Below are 23562 nucleotides of genomic sequence, written 5' to 3'. Positions count from 1 at the left end.
TTCTTAATTGACATGATTCATGGAGAAATGGTGGCATTGTGGGAAGGTTACTGGTTTAGTCTACCAGAGTCAAGAGTGTGGTGCTGAAAAAGCACAGCAGGTCAGGCAGCATCCGAGGAGCAGGAAAACCAACGTTTCAGGTAAAAGCCCTTCATTAGGAAGCCCTTCATTGGGCTCAGGGTAATGTGAGGGGGACATTGGTTTAAATCCCACCACAACAGCTGAGTAGAAGTTAAATTCAATCAATAAATCTGGAATAGGGAGCAGAGAGCTGGCCTAATTTCAAGCATGTAGCTATTGTCAATTCTTGCTTGTGGTTCACTAATGTTCTGCGGGGAAGGAAATCTGCCATCCTTACCAGGTCAGGCTGAGATGTGACTCCAGACCCACAGCAATGTGGTCAATGCTTAACTGCCTTCTTGGCAATTAGGGATGCAATAAATGCTGGCCTAGCCAGTGTTAACCACTCCTGTTCATGAATAAATCGGCAAGAGGAAAGGCTCTTGTGGTGCAGTGGTGGTGGTGCAGAGGACACGAGCAATCTTTAGCAAATAGTATAAAGGAGAACCCTAAAGCTTTCTATAGGTATGTGAGGAATAAAAGGATGACTAGGGTAGAAATAGGGCCAGTCAAAGACAGAAGTGGGAAGTTGAGTGTGGACCCTGTGGAGATTGGAGAGGTGCTAAACAAACATTTCTCATCAGTTTTCACTCAGGAAAAGGAGAATATTGTAGAGGAGAAGAAGTAGGTACGAGATATTAGACTAGAAAAGATTGATGTTAGTTACGAACAGGTGTTTTCTATTCTAGAAGGAGTGAAAGTAGATAAGCCCCCTGGACCGGATGGGATTTATCCGAGGATTTTCTGGGAAGCTAGGGAAGAGATAACAGAGCCTGTGGCTTTGATACTTGAGTCGTCATTGTCTACAAATTTAGTACCAGTGGACTGGAGGATTGCAAATGTGCCCTTGTTCAAGAAGGGCAGTAGAGATGATCCAGGTGATTATAGACCAGTGAGCCTTAATTCTGTTGTAGGAAAGGTTTTGGAAAGAATTATAAGAGATAAGATTTATAATCATCTAGCAAACAAAAATTTGATTTCAGATAGTCAACATGGATTCATCAAGGCAGGTCATGTCTCACAAACCTCATTGAGTTTCTTGAGAAGGTGACCAAGCATGCAGATGAGAGTAGGGCAGTTGACATGGTATACATGGACTTCAGCAAAGCCTTTGATAAGGTTCTAGATGGTAGCTGTTGGAGAAAATGCAGAGGCATGGATTGAGGGTGAATTAGCAGTTTGGATTAGAAACTGGCTTTCTGAAAGAAGGCAGCGAGTGGTGGTTGATGGAAAATATTCACCCTGGTGTCCAGTTATTAGTGGTGTGCCACAAGGATCTGCTTTGGGACCACTGCTGTTTGGCATTTTTATAAATGACTTAGATGCAGGCATAGGTGGATGAAGGAGTAAATTTGCAGATGACACTAAAGTCGATGGAGTAGTGGACAGTTTGGAATAATGTTACAGGTTGCAGGGGGACTTGGATATTCTGTAGAATTGGGCTGAGAAGCGGCAAATGGAGTTCAGTGCAGCTAAATGTGTGGTAGTGCACTTTGGGAAGAATAACAGGAAGGCAGAGTACTGGGTCAATGGAAAGATTCTTGGTAGTGTGGATGTGCAGAGGGGTCTTGGAGTCCATGTACATACAACCCTGAAAGTTGCCACCCAGGTTGATAGTGCTGTTAAGAAGGCATACAGTTTGTTAGGTTTCATTGATAGAGGGATTGAGTTCCGGAGCCGTAATATCATGCTGCAACTATACAAAACACTAGTGCGGCCGCACTTGGAATGTTATGTACAGTTCTTTTCGCCATATTTCGGAAAGGATGTGGAAGCATTGGAAAAGGTGCAGAGGAGATTTACCAGGATGTTGCCTGATCTGGAGGGAAGGTCTTATGAGGAAAGGCTGAGAGACTTGGGTCTGTTCTCATCGGAAATAAGAAGGCTAAGAGGGGATTTGATAGAGACATACAAGGTGACCAGAAGATTAGATAGAGTAGACGGTGAAAGTCTTTTTCCTAGGATGATGATGAAGGGGCATAACTACAAATTATGGGGTGATAGACTTAAGACAGATATCAGAGGCAGGTTCTTTATTCCGAGAGTGGTAAGGGTGAGGAATGCCCTATCTGCCAATGTAGTTAACTCAGCCACATTTGGGAGATTTAAACAAAGCTTGGATAGGCACTTGAATGATGATGGGATAGTTAGGTGACGAGCTGACAATAGTTCACAGGTTGGCACAACATCTAGGGCCGAAGGGCCTGTTCTGCGCTGTAATGTTCTATGTTCTAGTGTCCCTACCTTTGACCCAGAAGGCCCAGGTTCAAGTGCCACTTGCTCCAGTGCTGTGTCATAACCTGTGTGAATAGATTGATTAAAGATATATGAATCTGGAATACATGTGAAATCACTTTAGATATAAAGAAAAATAAATAAATACATCTGGAGTACGAAAGCTAGTCTCAATAACGGTGACTGTGAAACCTTAATCAATTATTGTAAAATACCATATGATTCAATAATGTCTCTTATGGAAGGAAATCTGCTCTGATTCTAGATCCACAACAATGTGATTGACTCCTAATTGCCAGCTTAAATGGCTCAGCAAGCCATTCATTTCAAGGGCAATTAGGGATAGGAAACAAATGTTGCCTTTTGCAATAATGCCCAAATACATAAAAGACTAAAAACCCTCTTAATACTTCGGCACTGGCGTTGCTATCACAAGTTAATTGATTTTAGTGAAAGCTGCTTTTTGCCTCAATATCACTCAACATCATTGGTCGTGAGTTGGCAAATGGTTCACAGTATAACAGTAAATTGGGCAAAATCTTGGCTGAATAGTTAACAAAATCAGCAAATCATTGTACTGCTTTTATATCTGTTGACTTCTGCATTGCTGCTGCAACTCTCGCTTTTTGTGATCTGTATGAAGACCTTTTGGTGTCGGTACATGACATACAGACTTACTTTCAGGCATCTTTAATTGCGCTTTTTTCTTACTCTTTTTCAGGTTCATCTGACAAGATTTGTCCAGTAGTTGAACTGGATTTTGATTGTTGTTAGCAATGGTTTCTTTCATTATGTCCCTAAACACATACACTAGCAACCTCCCCTGCAGTTCCACTCTGGGAAGATCTTAACTGTCTGCATTGATACTCCCAGTGGAGCCATGGAAATGCCAAACATTTTGTGCAATCTTTTGTATCCGCTGAACAGCATTTAGAATATAGTTAGAAAGCTGCTACTTTTATCTAGCTTCACATCCCAGCAATATTTTGAATAGTAAAGATTTTTCCCTCTGCCAGCTGTGGCAAAATCTCTTCAGAGCTTAATTTAGATAATAGAACTATACAGCACTGAAACTGACCCTTTGGTGCAACTCGTCTGCGTTGACCAGATATCCTGAAGTAACCTAGTCACATTTGCCCATAGCCCTCTAAACCCTTCCTGTTCATGTACTCCTCGGAGACAAATACATCTTTCAGATTTCCAAGTCATTTCACAACAAACATGCTACTAAACCATCCTGTAGGAGTTGCCACTTTCTTGATTAGTACCTTCTTTTCCATCAGGTTATCTTTCAGCCTGGTCTTGAGGGCAGCTAGCACTCTCTTTTGCTGATGCTGAATTGTTTCACCTCGTTTACTTCAAGATGATTGTGTCCAGGAAAACATTGTAGACCTTTAACTCATTTTTGCACTCCACTAACCATTGACTGTGGAACAATTCGCAATGTGCTGCAACACTTTACAAGTCGTTTTTGGCATGTTGAGGGTTACTAGTGAAATCCTTAGATTTGCTCCAGCTGAGATGAATGGCTTTTGTTGGTTTTTTTATGATCAGTAAGTCCAGATGTCCATTCTTGTCTTTGCTCAGTTAGGGCTTTCAAAATGATTTGTCTTTTTGGCATAAGTTTTTTTTTGCCATATATATAGCCTCAACCTTACTTTTCAGAATTTCATTTTGGAGGTCTGTGAAGATCCAAATGTTATATAAATATCAATTTGACATTTTATGTTGATTTGACGTACTCCTTCTGCAATCTCTGCACATTTGCACAATGTCTCACCAATCGACGTGACTGAGCTATCATTTTATATGGTGAAGAGTGATTCATCAGAATGTTCAACTACTACCTCAGCTCCCAGTGGAGATCTGTACATGCTTGTTATGATTTCTTTTAATAAAACACTTATGCAAAATTATTCAGTTTCTTGCAGTGAGGACACTGTTTTCCCCACACTGGACATGCTAGCTTTTTCTTTGTGTAATCTCTTTCTCAGTATTTTCATCCTGCCCGTGTGACTTTTCTGATCTTTTGGCTTGGAAAATTGGAATATAAATTCTGGCTCATTCTGCCACTAATATGTTCCAGCTATTGATTTACAATCTCACCACTTCTACTTGTCAGTCTCCTTTCTGAGAATAAGTTCCTCCTTTCTCAGACATTCTCTGCAACACCTGTTATTGCTAATGAAACTCTGTCTCTAATTAGTTGCGCAAATTCACATGATTCTGTGAGCTGTTTTAATGCGGTCATATATTGATCAATAGATTCTTTTTCACCTTAAACCCTAATATTGAACTCACACAATTAATAATATAATTTCGAGTTCAAAGAGTTCAAAGCTTTCAAAGTTTTTGCTGTCCGTTGTTTTGTTGTTTTTCGGAGATATTTAGGGCGGCATACACATTGTAGCAATCTCTCCTCTTCAGTAATAAAAAAGTAACTACTTATAGTTACTCTGGTTTGTAAGTTAAATCTGTCACAAATTGATACCCTTGGAAAACTGCCAGTTCTGCTTCGCATCGCCTTTCATTTCAACTGGCGTTGAGAGTAAAGTTTGTTGCCATTCTATTGACCAATGCATTCAATAATGGTTGCTTCTTTGCTCTTTTCTTTAACTTACTGTGGCTTTTAGCAGCTTTCAGCTGCTCTGAACATTTCTATATTCCTCTTTTAGTAGCTGTGCTTCTCTACAGTTCTTGAACCCTCAATCTCCATTCCACTCAAACTATTATGAGTTTACAGGGCAATAGTTTGATTTTTACTTTATTTTATTGAACTGACTATAATGGTAGAGGACACATGACTATGGCAAGCTGAAGACACATTAGTAAAACATTGCATTTTAATCTCAAACATCAGATATTTGAGATCCTTTAATATCCACAGAAAGGTGATGACTCCCTACTGAATAAGGGCCTGTTCAGTAAAACCAGCAGGGAATAAGTCAAAGATTTTTATTAATGGACTAGAAGTCCTCCAGACTCCAGAAAGAAGGAGATTAATGTTGCCTTGGGATAACTCTTTATATCCACAAAATAGTCCTTGTAGTTTCATATATCCCCCACCCCTTACCTTGTACTGGCAGATGGTGTCTAGACCCTGCTATTTTGTCTTGCTAGCTCCCCCATCTGCCCAAGCAGTGAACAATATGCTATAAGTGAGGACTGATCATTAAAATATACTGAAGCCACCACCAAGATGGTCTAGTATTGAATGCAATTGGCTCCCTGCCATTTTCACCCATGATTATCCACATTCTTAGGTGGAGAGTTAACATTCACCCAATGTTGATCTATTGGGAAGGAGAATGTAGCATTTATGTACAATAATATGTATTATACTGTCACTGAAAGAATGTTTATGATCTTTTAAAATGTGTTTAAAATCTTATGTCTTTTTTTCTGTATAGAAACCAGGATGCTGTAAGGGGTTCTTTGGTCCAGATTGCAAGCCTTGCTTAGGTGGTTTTAAAAATCCATGTTATGGACACGGACAAGTAAGTTTCTGGAAAATTCAGTCTTAATTCATTCTTCAAGTGTAAGTCTTTTTTTTAATCTATCCATGGGATCTGGGCATAGCAGATGATGCCAGAATTTATTGCCCATCCCTCAATACCTGAAAAGAAGATGCCATCTTAAAACATCTTAAGAGTGTTAGTTCATTAGATGTCAGTGAAACAATTGCTGTTGGTACAATACTGTTGCAATTCCAGAAACATGACCCAGTGACAATGAAGTAGCAGGAATATAGCTCCAAGTGACAATGGTGTGTGACTTTCAGTTGGTAATGCTGCCATGTATCTTCCATCTTTGTCTTCTTAGGCGGTGGACATCTTTTGGAAGGTGTTTCAGAGGGGTCTGTTGGGTTTCTGCAATGTTAGATGGTGCTACTGTGCATCAGTGGTGAAGGGAGAGAATGTAGAAAGTGGTAGATACAGTGTCAAACAAGTGGGGTGCTTTGTCCTGGATGGCATCAAGGTTTTTAAGTTTTGTTGTAGCTGCACCAACCCAAGCAAGTATAGAGTATTTTATCACACCTCTAATGTGTGCCTTGTAGATACTGGCCAGTTATTGGGGAGTTAAGTTAGTCACTGCAGAATTCCCAGCCTTTGACCTACATTGTTAGATTCTGTCTTGTTGGAGATGATCCTTGCTGCCCCCTTGTGTGGTACAAATGTGACTTGCCATTATCAGCCTGAGCCTAGACGTTGTCCAGAACTTGCTGCATATGAACATGAGCCATTTCAGTATCTGATGATTCTTGGATGTTGTTGAACATTGTGCAATCATTACCAAACATCCTCGCCCTTAAGATGATTGGAAAGGCATTGATAAAGGAGTGGCAGATCATTGGGCCTGGGAAAAATGCGAGCTGACAAATGACAACTATATTGAAACAATGCAATGACAATCTTAGTCACAAAGCATTTTGCCGTCATAGTTAGTCTCGATTCATTGTCAGGTGTAGACTCTGCAATGTGCAATTAGCGTTGCTCAAACTAGAAAGCTCAGGGCTTGATAAAATACCTCAGTCTTTAGCAGCATACTGAGCTGACATTGGCTTCCAGACCTCATCTCAAAATTAAAATTCTTAGCCATGCATGGCTTTGCCAATCATTTTCTGTCTAACCTTATTCAGTTATACAATCTGTATTTACTGCATAGCTCTTTGATTCTGACCTCTTGTGTGCCACTTTTTCCCATTCATTCCATCATTGGTGACCCAGTCTTCACAGATGTGGACCCTGTCCCATAATCCCTTTCAAAACAGTCCCATTCTTATATCTCCTTCTTTGAAACCTGTCAGTCCAACAAAAGTTTCCAAACTTTTAGCTTCCTCTTTCTAATCTCTCTTTTTTCATTCAATGTCCTTTGTCATCGCATCTCTATGAAGGATCTTGAGGTATTTTGTGGTCCTAAGAGGCACATGTAACTGCATGTTACTATTATGGTGGCAGTAGCGGCACGGTGGCACAGTGGGGGCAGCACGGTGGCACAGTGGTTAGCACTGCTGCCTCACAGTGCCAGAGACCTGGGTTCAATTCCCACCTCAGGCGACTGACTGTGTGGAGTTTGCACATTCTCCCCGTGTCTGCGTGGGTTTCCTCCGGGTGCTCCGGTTTCCTCCCACAATCCAAAGATGTGCGGGTCAGGTGAATTGTCTATGCTAAATTGCCCGTAGTGTTAGGTAAGGGATAAATGTAGGGGTATGGGTGGGTTGCGCTTCGGCGGGTCGGTGTGGACTTGTTGGGCCGAAGGGCCTGTTTCCATACTGTAAGTAATCTAATCTAATCTAATCTAGTGACAGAAATCTTTAAATTTAACAATAATAAATCATTAATTTTGTTGTTCTTAGTGCCTTGATGGCTTAGAAGGAGATGGCTCATGCAAGTGTTATTCAAGTTTTAAAGGAATTGCCTGTCACATTTGTTCTGGTGATAACAAACATGGAGAAAACTGCGACCAAGGTCAGTGAATTACAAAATTAACAATCATTGTCAATATGGGTTTGCTACAAGGAGAAAATGCAGCAAGCATTTTATTAACTTGTACCTATGGGACCAGGAGTGTACTGGCTGATTAAATATTCCAGATAATCAAGAAGTCCATATATTCAATTTTAAAACACATACTGAGTAATAGAAATGTAATGCATGAGTCTATACACATCACTTTTATACCTTATTTATGGCATAATCATTTAAATAATGTAACTTTGAGTTTAGATAAAAGTTACCAGCGGAGATCCTTCTCACTTGCACTTTCAACTGACTACTCGGACATTGCAGAGATCACAATAATGCAGTAAACTTTGTGGTATTTGAGGAACATAATTTTTGCTGGTTTATTAAGAGTGTTAGTTCATAAGATGTCAGTGAAACAAAGTTTGCAGTATATTGTAATTCATTTTGAATATTGCTGAGAAAAGACGCAATTTGTTAAAACATTTCATCTTGTCCTCATCAGGACATTTGCAAGAATACTAATTTAACAGAAACAATATTTTATACTGTATGAGAATAAAATGCTGATTGGCAGAAGTGTATCAGCTGGCATGCTTATATAGGCTGTACTTTGTGCCTGGAAGCTCGATAGATTAATACAAAGGGTCCTGTTCTTTGCAAATGGAACCTGTGCATACTACACTTGTTTCAACTAAATAAAATAGGTGACAGCCATTTCCTGGTTCTTTCATAGAGTCATAGGGTCATAGAGATGTACAGCATGGAAACAGACCCTTCGGTCCAACCCGTCCATGACAACCAGATATCCCAACCCAATCTAGTCCCACCTGCCAGCACCTGGCCCATAACCCTCCAAATCCTTGCTATTCATATACCCATCCAAATGCCTCTTAAATGTTTCAATTGTACCAGCCTCCACCATATCCTCTGGCAGGTCATTCCATACACGTACCACCCTCTGCATGAAAAAGTTGCCCCTTAGGTCTCTTTTATGTCTTTCCCCTCTCACCCTAAACCAATGCCCTCTAGTTCTGGACTCCCCAACTCCAGGGAAAAGACTTTGCCTATTTACCCTATTCATGCCCCTCATAATTTTGTAAACCTCTATAAGGTCACCCCCTCAGTTTCCGACGCTCCAGAGAAAACAGCCCAGCCTGTTCAGCCTCTCCCTATAGCTCAAATCCTCCAACCCTGTCAACATCCTTGTAAATCTTTTCTGAACCCTTTCAAGTTTCTCAACATCTTTTCGATAGAAAGGAGACCAGAATTGCATACAATATTCCAACAGTGACTTTAACCAATGTCCTGTACAGCCACAATATGATCCCCCAACTCCTGTACTCAGTACTTTGACCAATAAAAGAAAGCATACCAAATGCCTTCTTCACTATCCTATCTATGTGCGACTCCACTTTCAAGGAGCTATGAACCTGCACTTCAGCAACACTGCCTAGGACCTTACCATTAAGTGTTTAAGTTGTGCTAAGATTTGCTTTCCCAAAATGTAGCACCTCACATTTATCGGAATTAAATGCCACTTCTCAGCCCATTGGCCCATCTGGTCAAGATCCTCTTGTAATCTGAGGTAACCCTCTTCACTGTCCACTATGCCTCCAATTTTGGTGTCATGTGCAAACTTACTAACTGTACCCTCTTATGCTCGCATCCAAATCATTTTATGTAAACGACAAAAAGTAGAGGACCCAGCACCGATCCTTGTGGCACTCCACTGGTCACAGGCCTCCAGTCTGAAAAACAACCCTCCATCACCACCCTTTTCTTCTATTTTTGAGCCCTTTTCTCCTCAGGGCTTTGCCTCGACCAATAAGATTCAACCTGCTTTGTTCAAGTGTAAACCAGTCTTTTCAGTCATCATCCCACTAGTGCATTCTCTATACCTCTGTCAATCAGAGTTCACTTGCCAACCAATCAGCACTCTGTTCTCATATATTTTGTTTCCCTTTATATTGGTATTCTTGAATGTTCTGATAACAGCAAAAGCTTCAACAAAACGTCTTTATTTTCAGCAATACTCAAGTTTTATACCACCAAATGACTATTTGCAAATCTAATTTTCACTCACATTCATTCTGCTGTCACCTTTTAAGTGTACAGTTTGGTTTTGTAGTTAATATCATGAGCAGTGCATAACCTTTATCAATTATCAATACTTATAGGATTAGATGCCAGCATTATAACATAACCTGCCAGATGGAAAGCCAACAAATTGATTTTATATCCCACCCCATGTTACTCTCCAATGGAGAGTGAAATCATGCAGTGTCTAACCATCATTCCATCAATCTTGGCAGTTTCCTGCTGAGGTTAATATTGCATGTGGTTTTATTTAGTTTAAGTCAGGTAGAAAAATATAGCAATTCCAGTAATTCTTGTAGACTATAAGAAGATGTATTCACAGAATGTCTATGCTGCCTCTGATTCTCCAAGATTCTCTGGTGAAGGATGACTCTTTCCACTGCTAACACATTGAATACTTGTGAAATAATCCACAAATCTCATCTGACATGGATCTCAAGCCAGTAAAATGCAATAAAATGTTTTTTGTTTCCTCCAAGAATAATATCTACATCTAAGGTTAGTGAGCTGATCAACAGGACAGTACTATGTCTTAGAATGGGGACAAATTACTGCAGATGCTAGAATCTGTACTGAAAACAACAAATGCTGGAGATCACAGCAGGTCAGATAGTGTCCATGGAGCATTTCAAGTCTAGATGACTCTTCATCAGAGCTGAAGTAAAGTGTGGAGGGGACAGCATTTATGTTATAGTTTGGGGGTGGGGAAACACTGAGGGGGAGTAGGTGAAGGTGCCAGTGAAGAAAAGATATTGATAGATCAGCTTAAGTGATCTGATTATTTAAGATCAGTGTCCCCTATTCCCTCTACACTTTACATCAGCTCTGATGAAGAATCATCTAGACTCAAAATATTAGCTTGCTCTCTCTCCAGATGCTGTCTGACCTGCTGTGATCTCCAGCATTTCTTACTTCAGCAATATGACTTGACCCAGCAAAGGCTTAGAGCTTTACAAGTTCACTGAATTTGTTAGCATTTTCAATTTACAGTAGCTGTTTTATAAAATTGTCTGTATACTAATACCACAGATATTATTCTCTGATGGGAAAAATCTTATTAGCTTTATGAATATTATTGTTGAACATTGTACTTGATGCCTAAAGCTCAAATATTGGGGACATCAATGTAATGCATTCCATTAGCCTTTCATGACTCAACCAAGTCGATTTCTGTTAACTAGGTCTGAATAAACTATTGGAAAGATAGTGAAGCAGACTCTGCTCTACATACAGCTCAGCAAGATGATAAATCAATAAAGCAAATTTGATCTTGCATCTACCATCTTTCATGTATGTTGGACTGTAATCTACTGCTTTAAACAGTTGCCTTTTTTTTGCCACTTTTTTTTCTTAAAAATCTCACCAGTACCTTTATTAACAAAATATTTTTTTTTTGTGTGGTGGAAAGAAAGAATGAGCAACTGAGTACATAGAGGTTGAAATTGCATTTATATCTGTGGTGGTTGATGTAAATGTCCTTTCCAGATTGCCCTTGTTTGCATGGAATTTGTGATAACAGACCTGAAAATGGAGGGATTTGTCAACCTGGTACTTGTGACGAGGGATATACAGGTACATTCTGTGACAAGGAGACGGAGTCTTGTGGTCCAAGTGGATTATCCCAATTCTGTCATGCATTTGCTGTGTGTGAATATGACAATGGCAGTGCCAGGTAAGAAAAACAGATGACAACTTTCAAAATAATAATCACCTTTCAAAATTTTCAGCCATTAAAATAAAGAAAGGAAAATCTTACACTAATATAGAGTGTTTCTTCAACTTGTGCTGCTGTCAAAATACATATTTTGGAAATACAACCAGTTGTTATGTGGGAAATGTGCAAAGCAAGGTCCTAACAAACAGCAAGCCAAATCATGATCAGATAATAGGTTCAGTAATGATGGTTATTTGGTTTTGTGGATTCACTGTATGAATCAATTAAGCACATTGCCATTGACAGATCTACAACATTACAATTTTGTTTTACTGCAGAAATGCTGGAAATGCTTATATAATTTTTTATGCTTTAATGACACCTATCACCAGTGATGATACTATATATTTAACTTATGTTTATACTAGCTCTGCAGCTTCTGAAATGGTGGTAGGCTTAATCTCCAAATAGTTCTGCATCCTTGCTTCCTAAATTATCATGAATTTGGTTGGAACTACAATAGTGTAAAATCTTTAAAGAAAGTAAATACAGAATGCATGACATTGGCAATGAAGTTGTTTTTGTATTCCCTTCCACTGAGAGCAAACAACTGGACCGAAGAACAAAGAAGAACAAAGGACCTCACAGCGCAATAACAGGCCCTTCGGCCCTCCAAGCCTGTGCCGATCCAAATCCTCTATTTAAACCTGTTGCCTATTTCCTAAGGATTTGTATCTCTTTGCTCCTTGCCCATTCTTGTATCTGAATAGACATGTCTTAAATGACGCTATCATTCCTGCCCCTATCACCTACGCTAGCAACATATTTCAGGCACCCACCATGTGCTGCATGAAGAGCTTTCCACGTATGTCTCCCCTAAACTTTTCCCCTCTCACTTTTCCTCCACTCCGGGAAAAGTTTCTTGCTATCCACCCTGTCTACACCTCTCATGATTTTGTAGGCCTCAATCAGATTCCATTTCAACCTCCTTCTTTCCAATGAAAATAATCCTAATCTACTCAACCTTTCCTCATAGCTAGCACTCTCCATATCAGGCAATATCCTGGTGAACTTCCTCTGCACCCTCTCCAAAGCATCCACATCCTTTTGGTAATGTGGTGAACAGAACTGTATACGGTTTTCCAAATGTGGCCAAAATCTTGTACAACTGTAACGTGACCTGCCAACTCTTGTACGCAATATCCCGTCCCATGAAGGAAAGCATGCCGTATGCTTTCTTGATCGTTCTATTGGCCTGCATTGCCACCTTCAGCATACAATGAGCCTGAACACCCAGATCTCTCTGTACAATTTTCCCAGGACTTTTCCATTTACTGTATAGTTTGTTCTTGAATTGCATCTTCCAAAATGCATCACCTTGCATTTGTCTGGATTGAACGCCATCTGCCATTTCTCTGCCCAACTCTCCATTCTATCTATATTCTGCTGTATTCTCTGACAGTCCCCTTCACTGTCTGCTCCTCCACCAATCTTAGTGTCATCTGTAAACTTGCTAATGAGGCAACCTACACCTTCCTCCAAATCGTTTATGTATATCACAAACAATAGGGGTCCCAGCACGGATCCCTGTAGAACAACACTGGTCACAGGTCTCCATTTTGAGATGCTCCTTTCCACTACTACTCTGTCTCCTGCTGTCCCACCAGTTTTCTATCGATCCAGCTAGAACACCCTGGACCCCATGTGACTTCAACTTCTTCATCAGCCTACCATAGGTTACCGTATCAAACGCCTTACTAAAGTCCATGCATATAGCATTTACATCCATTCCTTCATCAATCAACTTTGTCACCTCTTCAAAGAATTCTATTAGGTTTGTAAGACATGATCTTCCCTGCACAAAACCATGCTGCCTATCACTAATAAGCCCATTTTTTTCCGATTAGGTATATATATTATCCCTTAGTATCTTCTCCAGTAGCTTCCCTACCACTGACATCAGGCTCACAGATTGTAATTACCTGGATTATCCCTGCTACCCTTCTTAAACAAGGGGACAACATTAGCAATTCTCCAGTCCTCTGGGACCTCCCCCATGTTCAAGGATGCTGTAAAGATATTTGTTAAAGTCCCAGCTATTTCCTCTCTCGCTTCCCTCAGTAACCTGGGATAGATCACATGGATAGACCTGGGGACTTGTCCACCTTAATGCCTTTTCAAATACGCAACACATCCTCCCTCCTTATGCCAACTTAACCAGAGTAATTAAAGATCTATCCTTAACCTCAACATCCGCCATGTCCCTCTCCTCGGTGAATACCGATGCAAAGTACTCATTAAGAGTCTCACCTGTTTTCTCTGACTCTACTCATACCTTTCTTCCAGTGTCCTTGGGTGGGCCAACCCTTTCGCTAGTTTCTCTTGCTCCTTATATCTGAATAAAAGGCTTTGGGGTTTTCCTTAACCCTGCTCGCTAAGGAAATCTCATGACCTCTTTTAGCTTTCTTAATTCCTCATTTCAGATTGGTCCTACTTTCCTGATATTCTTCCAAAGCTTCGTCTCTCTTCAGTCGCCAAGACCTTGTGTACGCATCCTTTTTCCTCTTAGCTAGTCTCACAATTTCACCTGTCATCCATGGTTCCCTAATCTTGCCATTTTTATCCCTCATTTTCACAGGAATAGAAATCTCCTGAACTCTAATCAATCTCCCTTTAAAAGCCTCCCACATATCGAATGTGGATTTTCCTTCAAACAGCTGCTCCCAATCTACATTCCTCAGCTCCTGCCGAACCTTGGCATAATTGGCCTTCCCCCAATTTAAACTCTTCCTTTTGGACCACTCTTGTCTTTGTTCATGAGTAAGCTAAAAATTATGGAATTGTGATCAGTGTTCCCAAAGTAATCCCCTAGAACTACTAGAAATTAGAACTAAAGTTCTGAGGAAAAATAAAACTTAAAATTAGAGTTAAATATGAACGGAGGAGATGGGACTCAAACCGAAACTCTAATTCTTTCTAAAACATTTTTTAAAAACTTGGCAATTGTGCATCCTTGTTGATGTGTTAGCCAACAAACTTTATTTGGCATCTTTAACACACAGTACAATTAATATAATATGAAAATGTATTAAATCATTTTATTAATACTGAAATAATTGCTGTTAGTACTGCATGTAACATTTTACTCCTATTATCGAACTGGTGAAAGTTGGAGCTGGAGCTAATTCTTATTCAGCTTAGATTTATTCACGGTGTGAAATGTTACCATGTACATCATGTCTAATGTTCCTCACCACGATTTCAGTAAATGTCCCTTTATACTCTTTTGATAAACAATTGTACTACCTGTGCCAAATGCAATTTAATAGAGCTAAGTTAATGAGCAAAAGTTTTCACAGGTAAAAGTGCATGTGGTAAAGTTAAATCAAAGTGCTGCTTACAGTTACCCACAATTGATATACATTTGATATCAAATTGATGGAACATGAAAATGCTACCAGAACAGTTAAGACCTGGCATCTTGTCTATGCTGTCCATTGACCGTCAATTGTATCAAACGCGATAGAAAAGTCAAAAAGAAACAAAATTGGGCAAACCACCTCATGTGAACTTATGCACAGGAAACAATAACAGAACACCATTCTGTCAACCCTCCAAAAGTCCTCCTTAATAATATTTGGAGGCTTGTGCCTGAATTGTGAAAACTTTCACACAGATTACTCAAGCAACAGCTTGACATAATCATACTCACAGAATTATACCTTAAAGCAAATGTCCCAGATACCACCAACATCATCCCTGGATATGTCTTGTTCACTAGCAAGGCAGACCAATAGCATTGGCACAGTTGACTGCAGTTTGAATCAACATTGACTCCAGACTCCCATGAAGTCTGATAGCATTGAGTGAAACATTGGCAATAAATCGCCTCCTGATTATCACCTACCACCCTCCTACACTGATTAATCAACATTCCTCCATGCTGAAAACCACACAGAGGAAGCACTGTGTCTGGTAAGGACACAGAATCTGCTCTGAGAGATATCTTCAAATGTTTATTAATAAGAGTGGGGCTGAGTAACACCACTGCTAATAGAGCTAGCTATGTCAAGAGGGTAAAGCTGAATGGACCTGGGGAAATAAGAACAGAGTAAAACCTACTACACCTTGTCCTCACCAACCTATTAAGATGCATTTGTCTATGAGATTGTCGGTAATAATGACTCTGCATCTTGTTTAGAAAACAATGACCCCCACCTGACTTCACACTGAGTGTACCATCCATTGTGTTTTGTGGCATTACTATATTGTGCTAGATGAAATAGACCCAGAACTGCTTAAAATTGGTACTTAGCAGGTACTGTGGTCTGTCAACCACAATATGTAACCTCATGGCCCAGCATATCACTAACTCTATCACCAACAACTAGTCAAAGGATCAATCCTGGCTCAAGTAAGAATGTAGGAGAGTATGCCAAAGTAGCACTTGTATACCAAAATATTAGACTTCAACCTGTGCTACAACATTGGACTAATTGCATATCAAAATGTAAAAGCAGCCAACAATAGAAAAAGCTAAGTAATCCCATAACTATCAGATCAGATCAAAGCTCCACAATCGTTGTGAATTGTGGTTGGCAATTAAACAGAAGGTGGAAGCTCCATAAACATCCCCATCCTTAATGAAGGGGGTGGACAGCAGTTTAGGATAAAAGGAAAAGCTGAGGGATTTGCAATTATCTTCAGCCAGATATGCCAAGTGAATGATCCAACTTGGCTTTCTGTGGAAGTCCCCAACATCTGAGATAGCAATTTTCAGCCAGTTCACTTCAATCCAAGTGATATCTAAGAACTGCTGAAGACACTGGGTACTGCAAGAACTATGGGCCTTGATGATATTTAGGCATTAGTACTGACTGGCATCTACTCAACAATATGGAAGATTGTCCTGAAATGTCCTGGCCACAAAAAAGAAGGATCACTCCAATCTGCCAATTACTACTGTATCAGCCTCCTCTTGATCATTTGCAAACAGTAGAAGGAGTTATCAACAATACTATCAAGTAGCAATTAGACAGCTGTAACTTACTCTCTGATTTCTGTTTGTGTTTCGCCAGAACCACAGCTCCTGAACTCTTGATCCAAACATTAATGTAAGAACTGAATTCAATGTGGGAGGAAAGAGTGACACCCTCACATTAGATAGTATTGACTGAGCATGATATCAAGAAACACTAGCAAAACTAGAGTCAATGAGAATTAATGGAAAACTCTCCAATGACTTGTGTCAAAGGTTTAGTTGTTGGAGGTTATTCATCTCTGCTCCAGGACATCACTGCAAGAGTTGTCAGGGTAGAATCTTAGGCCCAACCATTATCGTCTACTTCTTCAATGATCTTTATCTTATCCTAAGGTCAGAAATGGATACATTTACTGATGACTATTCAGTACCATTCAGATGTCCCCAAACCTGCAGTAACATGATGCCAATATGCAACAAGACCTGGACAACAGTTAGGTTTAGGCTGAAAAGTAAAAAATAATATTTACTATGCGTTGCCAGATGATGCCCATCTCCCAACAAGGGAGAATCTAATCTCCCCTTGATGTGCAACGGCATTACTATTGCTGATTCCCTTATCACCAACATTTTATGGGTTAGCATTTAAAGAAGCTGAAGTGGACTAGCTGTGTAAATACTGTGGCTACAAGAGCAAGTCATAGGTTGGGAATTCTGTGTTAATTCACTTTCTGACTTCCCAAAGCTGATGCATTATCTGCAATGCACATGTTAGGGAGATAGAATACTCTCCGCTTGCATGGATGGATGTGGCTCCAGCAACACTTAAGATGTTTAATGCTGTCCAGGACAAAGCAGCCTATTTGATTGGCAGCCCAAGCATTATCATGAGCATTCACTACCTTCATTAGCAAAGCGAAGTGGCAGCAGTGTATATTAAATGCAAGATACACTGCAACAACTTACCAAGGCTCATTCAACAGCACTTTTCAAAACCACAACCTCTACTAGCTAGAAAGACAGCAAAAGCATGGAAATGCCAGGAGCTGCAAATTCCTTTCCAGCCCATATGCCATTCTGACTGAAAATTATATCCTGGAACTGACTTCTTAGCGCGTGGCTAACAAATGCTGGCCTTGCAAGCATTGCCCACATTCCATGAAAGAATATTTTTTAAAAAGTCCCAATGATTTTCTTTAGATAATCTGACATTCTTCTGTGAAAAGGAGCCAAGCTGCTATCAATTTAGAGAACTATCCAATGGCAAGTGTAATAAGTTTTTAATTGACCGCATGATGCATTAATTTGCTTCACTTCCCTTTAGGCAATTCTTGAGCAGTGGTTAATGTCTTAAAGAGATGCTACATGAGCAGCTAAATATTATAAAGCAAGTTCAGTGAGGCTACATTTTCAGATTAGAGTCTCACAAAGTGGAATTATAAACAGTCATTATTACCTCTTCTATGTGATTTGTATTCATGTCTAGAGAAACTCCTGCTCAGAAATATAGATTATCTGACCTTGTTCTTGTCTTCCAGTTTCTAAACTAATTGTTATCAATTACTTGAATGATCAGACAATATTTATTGGAAATAATTTCTTAATTTAATGTTCTTGCAGATGTGTATGTAAGAATGGCTACGAGGGTGATGGGATTTCCTGTCGACAAGAGGATCTTTGTAAAAAGCCTGATCGTGGAGGATGTGCTGAGAATGTGAGCAAGGCTACTGTTTCTCTTGTCTGTTGTCAGACAACTGTATGGGATCCTAATTCAACAACTTTAACTCCTGTTGGTTAGATTAACATCTCTAAGGCAGAATCAAAGAGCACAGTTTGCAGAGGTAAGGTGAGGCGAGGATCAAATGTCACCCTTTCGAATTTAAGAGTGGATGAGTTTGCAAGGTAAGCTTTGAAGGAACTGGTGTTGAGATTGAGCATGCAGGAGGGGAAATCAATTTTAGGCCTGTAGGCATAGATTTTTTTTAGATTACTTACAGTGTGGAAACAGGCCCTTCGGCCCAACAAGTCCACACCGACCCGCCGAAGTGCAACCCACCCATACCCCTACATTTACCCCTTACCTAACACTGGCTAATTCACCTGACCCGCACATCTTTGGACTGTGGGAGGAAACCGGAGCACCCGGAGGAAACCCACGCAGACACGGGAAGAACGTGCAAACTCCACACAGTCAGTCGCCTGAGGCGGGAATTGAACCCAGGTCTCTGGCGCTGTGAGGCAGCAGTGCTAACCACTGTGCCACCGTGCCGCCCACAAACTAATAAGTTTGATAAGTATGTGACCTTAATGTGGGATATATCTATTGTACAGTTTTTGGATGAATTGGACTTAATATGTGATGGAAGTTTGGAAATTATTGAAGAAGAAGTAGAATTGAAAATAAGCAGTTATGCAGATGGGCTTCAAAATATTGTCTCTTGTAATTTTATTGATATTTTGAAGCCTATCAAATATACCGAATGCTTGACTGGAATGATATCTTGCAATATCAACAAATGGTGCAACAATGGAGTGAAGACATTGTTATCTTATTGTGCTGCTAGGAATCAATTCAAGGACAAAGATTTTCCCACAAATAAACTAAACACAGGAACTAAGTGATCCTATGTGCATTCCCTAGTGGATGCTTCAGAACTTTATTTTCAGAGACCTGGAAAGAGTTGATTCAGGATATCCAGAACAGGCACACGATGATTTAAAAATATGCATTCACTTTCAATTTGAAGTAACTGAGAGTAAGGATATTGTAAAAATACACACCTAATATGCAAATATTTAATGCATTTGTGGAGATGGTGGTGCAGTGGTACGATCCTGGACTGGAATCTCAGATATTGCGTTCAGTTCTGGTCTCCTTCCTATTGGAAAGATTTTGTGAATCTTGAAAGGGTTCAGAAAAGATATACAAGGATGCTGCCAGGGTTGGAGGATATGAGCTATAGGGAGAGGCTGAACAGGTTGGGGCTGTTTTCCCTGGAGCATTGGAGGCTGTACATCTCTATGACTATGTTCAATGGAAAGTTTTGGTTTTTCATTCCATTATGGCAGCTGGTATAATTTTAATTCAATTAATAAGTATCTGGAACTAAAAGCTAGTCTCAGTAATTGCAACCATGAAACTTTCACTGGTTGTTGTAAAGAGAACATTTGGTTCACTAACGTCCTTTACGGGAGGAAATGTGTTGTCCTTACCCAGTCTGGCCTACAGATCCACAGCAATTTTGTTGACTTGTAACTGCTCTTTGAAATGGTCCTAATAGCCCAAGGGCAATGTGGAATTGGCAACAAATACTGTCCTTACCAGCAATGCACACATTCCGTGAAAGAATAAAGAAAAAATAATTACCTATAAGTTCTTGCAGCTCTTGTGTCCTACGTCAACCATGGTTAAAAGAAGTAAATGGTACATTACTCTCACAGCTTTCAGTCCTGTTGGGATTTGCAAAAGATTTGATGTGGGCTACTCTCCAGGCATCAGATTCTTTAATTATTTCATAATGTGAAAATATTGTTTTGCATTACTCATTTGTTCTGAATAATTGGAACATGTGATTCCATTTTCATTCACAGCATTAGAATGCCAAGTTAGGATTTCCTTTTTGTTCTATTCTTTGAACAATATTTAACTTGGCGTGAGTTGCAATATGAGAATGTCATAGTTAAGTTGGCCTGGTGCGTGCACACTTTGAACTTTGTTATTACCATCAGGCCCTGGCTATTTGATACCGTTCTGTTTGCCATTCTATTGTAAAGTGAATAAACGATCCAGATTTAAAACTAACAATGACAGCTATTTGCAACAGTACTGAGGCCAATAAACCCATAGAGATTAAGACTGACATTTGAAATGTAAGCCCTGAGTCAATGTGATGGGGGTTTTGCAGGGCTACCGTAGATAATGCTCTGACGTTCTTTACATATTTGTATTTTTCTGGTAGGCAGAGTGTTTCAGTCTAGGTCCTGGGAATATAACCTGCCTATGCAACACTGGATGGACTGGAGATGGGAGAGTCTGCACTGAAATAAATGAATGCTTATTGAACACCCGAGGAGGTTGTGATGATAATGCTGACTGTCAGTATATTGGACCTGCACAGGTACTACTTATTGATGTAATTCATCCTTCCTTTTGTTTCAAGAACATCATTAGATGAATTGTAAAGTAAAACAAACAACTATAGATAGAGTTATGGAAACAGACCCTTTGGTCCAACTCATCCATGCTGACCAGGTTTCCCAAACTGAACTAGTCCCACTGGTTTGTCCCATATCCCACTAAACCTTACCTGTTCATGTATTTGTCCATATGTCTTTTAAATGTTATAACTGTACCTACATCTACCATTTCCTCTGACAGTTCATTCGACATACGAACCACTGTCTATGTGAAACACCTAGCCCTCAGGTCCCATTTAAATGTTTCTCATCTGACCCTAAAAATATGCCCTCTAGTTTTGAACTCCCCTACCCTGGGGAAAAGACTTTTGCTACTCACCTTACCTATGCCCCTCATGATTTTATAAACCTCTGTAACATCACCAGTCAACCTCCTACACTCCAGTGAAAAAAATTCCACCTCTCCTTATAACTCAATCCCTTAATCTCGGTAACATTCCTATAAATCTTTTCTGTACCCTCTCCGATCTACTAATGTCATTCCTATAGCAAGGTGACCAGAATTGTACATAGTACTCAGAAGTGGCCTCACCAACATCTTGTACAACAACAACATGACGTCCCAATTCCTATACTCAATACTCTGACTGATGAAGGCAAGAGTGCTAAATGCTTTCTTTACCACCTACCTTTGATGCAACTTTCAAAGATCTATGTAGCTGAATGCCTAGGTCTCTCTATTCAATATCACTCCCCAGGGCTCAACCATTAACTGTAGAAGTTATGCCCTGGTTTGTTTTACCAAAACGTAACATGTGGCATTTACTCAAATTAAACTCCAGCTGCCACTCCTTTGCCCACTGGCCCAACTGATCAAGACTCCTTTGTAATCTTAGATAACCTTCTTCATTGTCCTCTATACCACCAATTTTGGTGTCATCTGAAAATTATCAACCATGCTTCCAAAACTCTCATCCAATTTATTTATATAAATGACAAAAGCGGACCCAGCACATAGGCCTCCAGTCTGAAAAACAACTCTCTACCATCACCCTCTGTCTTCTACTGTCAAGCCAATTTTGTATCCAATTGGCAAGCTCTCCCTGAAACCCATGTGATCCAACTTTATTAACCAGCATATCATGCACTACTGTATCAAAGATTTCACTAACGTCCATGTAGACAATGTTTACTGCGTTGCCTTTTTCTAGCTTCTTGGTCACGTCATCAAAAAACTCAATAAAGTTTGGGAGACACAATTTCCCATGCACTATCCCTATTCAGCTTTGCCTCTCCAAATGCTTATTGATCCTGTCTCTCATAATCCCCTCCAACAACTCACCCACCACTTAGGTCAGCCTTACCGGGCTGTAGTTTCCAGGCTTCTCCTTGCGTCCATTCTTAGATAAAGACACAACATTAGCCACTTTCCAGTCCTCCAGCAGCTCACCCGCGACTGTAGATGATACAAATATCTCTGCTCAGGGCCTTGCCATTCTTCCCTAGCTTCCCACAACATCCTTGGATACATCTGATCAGGTCCCGGAAGTTTATCCCTCTTTATAATTTTTTAAGACCTCCAGCACCTCCTCTGAAATCTGAAACTATCTGTCTTGCCAACAGAAAGCAACAGGCATTGATAAACAGGAAAGGCTGTGACCACAGAGGATAGTGACTAATATCATTCTGCAGTGTTGTGTTATGGATCGCTTGATATTTTTGCTGTTCATTAATAATAAAGATATATAATGAAAAGGGGCTTAAAATATGGATGACCGTATGAGGAGATAACAGCACACAAGTTGACTAGGTCAGAAAAACATGTGACCTATCCAGCAGTCAAGGAAAGCAGCTCATCACCACCTCCTCAAGGGCAAATGAGGATGTGCAATAAATGCTGGCCTCGCCAGCAGGTATTAAATCCCACCAATGAATTATATAAAATAATGTCTCTAATCTCTGCTGGAGGTAATCAGAGTAGATTAAAATAAGGCTGGAATCTAGGAATGTGCCAGCTCCTGGCCTAGTGCAGAGGCTTCTGGGATCATCTTGAGAGAATAGAGCCTCTGCTGGTGGATGAGCCAGATGAGTTGTCACAATATAATTGCAAGCGCAATGTCCTTTCTCAGTTCAATTATTCTGTTTTCTAGCTTCCCTTCAATATATCATGTCTCACTTTTATCCAATTAAGATTTACGTCCCTCCTAATAATTCTATCTTTGCCAATTTCTAGTTAATTTAACTAATTTACTATTCCTGAAATCCCATTTCAGATTTAATAATTCCATATTTATTGAATACTTGGTGGCTCTTTTAAATATTTTCTAGGATTTTCTTCTTACACGGCACCTTGATTTTCCCTTACCTAATCTTTTCCTTAATTTTCAAAATGTGTAAGATCTGTTCTATTCCAATATGAGGGTCTCTGTTGAACTCACATAGAGTCTCAAAGATAGTTTCAGGTTATGGTCCCTTCCCTGAGGGGCTCACCCAGCATTAACTCATCATAGGTTCTTACTCAGATTTAGCATGGTCCTTCCCTCTGGTTGAGGTTAGCAGGAAGGACACTTCCTCTCAACCTTTTCCCTTGCCTGAGTTATAGTGACTCTCAGGTTAAACCACCACCGGTAATCTCTCTAATGAGAGAGCAGTCCTATGGTCTGGTAAGACTACGGTGACTTTACCTCTTAGCTTTTATTTTAGGAAATCTAGCATCTAATTTTTGCCAAAACATTTTGTGGGGCATTTGTGATGTAAACTGCTTGAATTGTGTCGTTAAAATTTTAGCATTAAACACACAAACTCAACCTTTCCTTTATGTGATTGTAATCCCTTTAATGTTTTAGTGATGCCAAAAAAGTGTCACATTTTCA

At 39.9% G+C, this 23562-nt stretch overlaps 1 protein-coding gene across 1 annotated transcript in view; it reads left to right on the top strand.

Moving 5' to 3' along the window:
- stab1 (stabilin 1) overlaps positions 1–23562 on the top strand; it is a 287180-nt gene that overhangs the window by 104956 nt on the left and 158662 nt on the right. Inside the window, exons 21-25 of the mRNA XM_060835476.1 lie at positions 5766–5852; positions 7712–7823; positions 11403–11589; positions 18173–18266; positions 20512–20670. Of these exons, the coding sequence (XP_060691459.1) occupies positions 5766–5852; positions 7712–7823; positions 11403–11589; positions 18173–18266; positions 20512–20670 (639 nt within the window). The remainder of the gene's footprint in view (positions 1–5765; positions 5853–7711; positions 7824–11402; positions 11590–18172; positions 18267–20511; positions 20671–23562) is intronic.

The sequence above is a fragment of the Hemiscyllium ocellatum genome, chromosome 14 (assembly GCF_020745735.1).
Source record: "Hemiscyllium ocellatum isolate sHemOce1 chromosome 14, sHemOce1.pat.X.cur, whole genome shotgun sequence".
Lineage (NCBI taxonomy): Eukaryota > Metazoa > Chordata > Chondrichthyes > Orectolobiformes > Hemiscylliidae > Hemiscyllium > Hemiscyllium ocellatum.
This window is presented reverse-complemented; position numbering and strand designations above follow the sequence as displayed.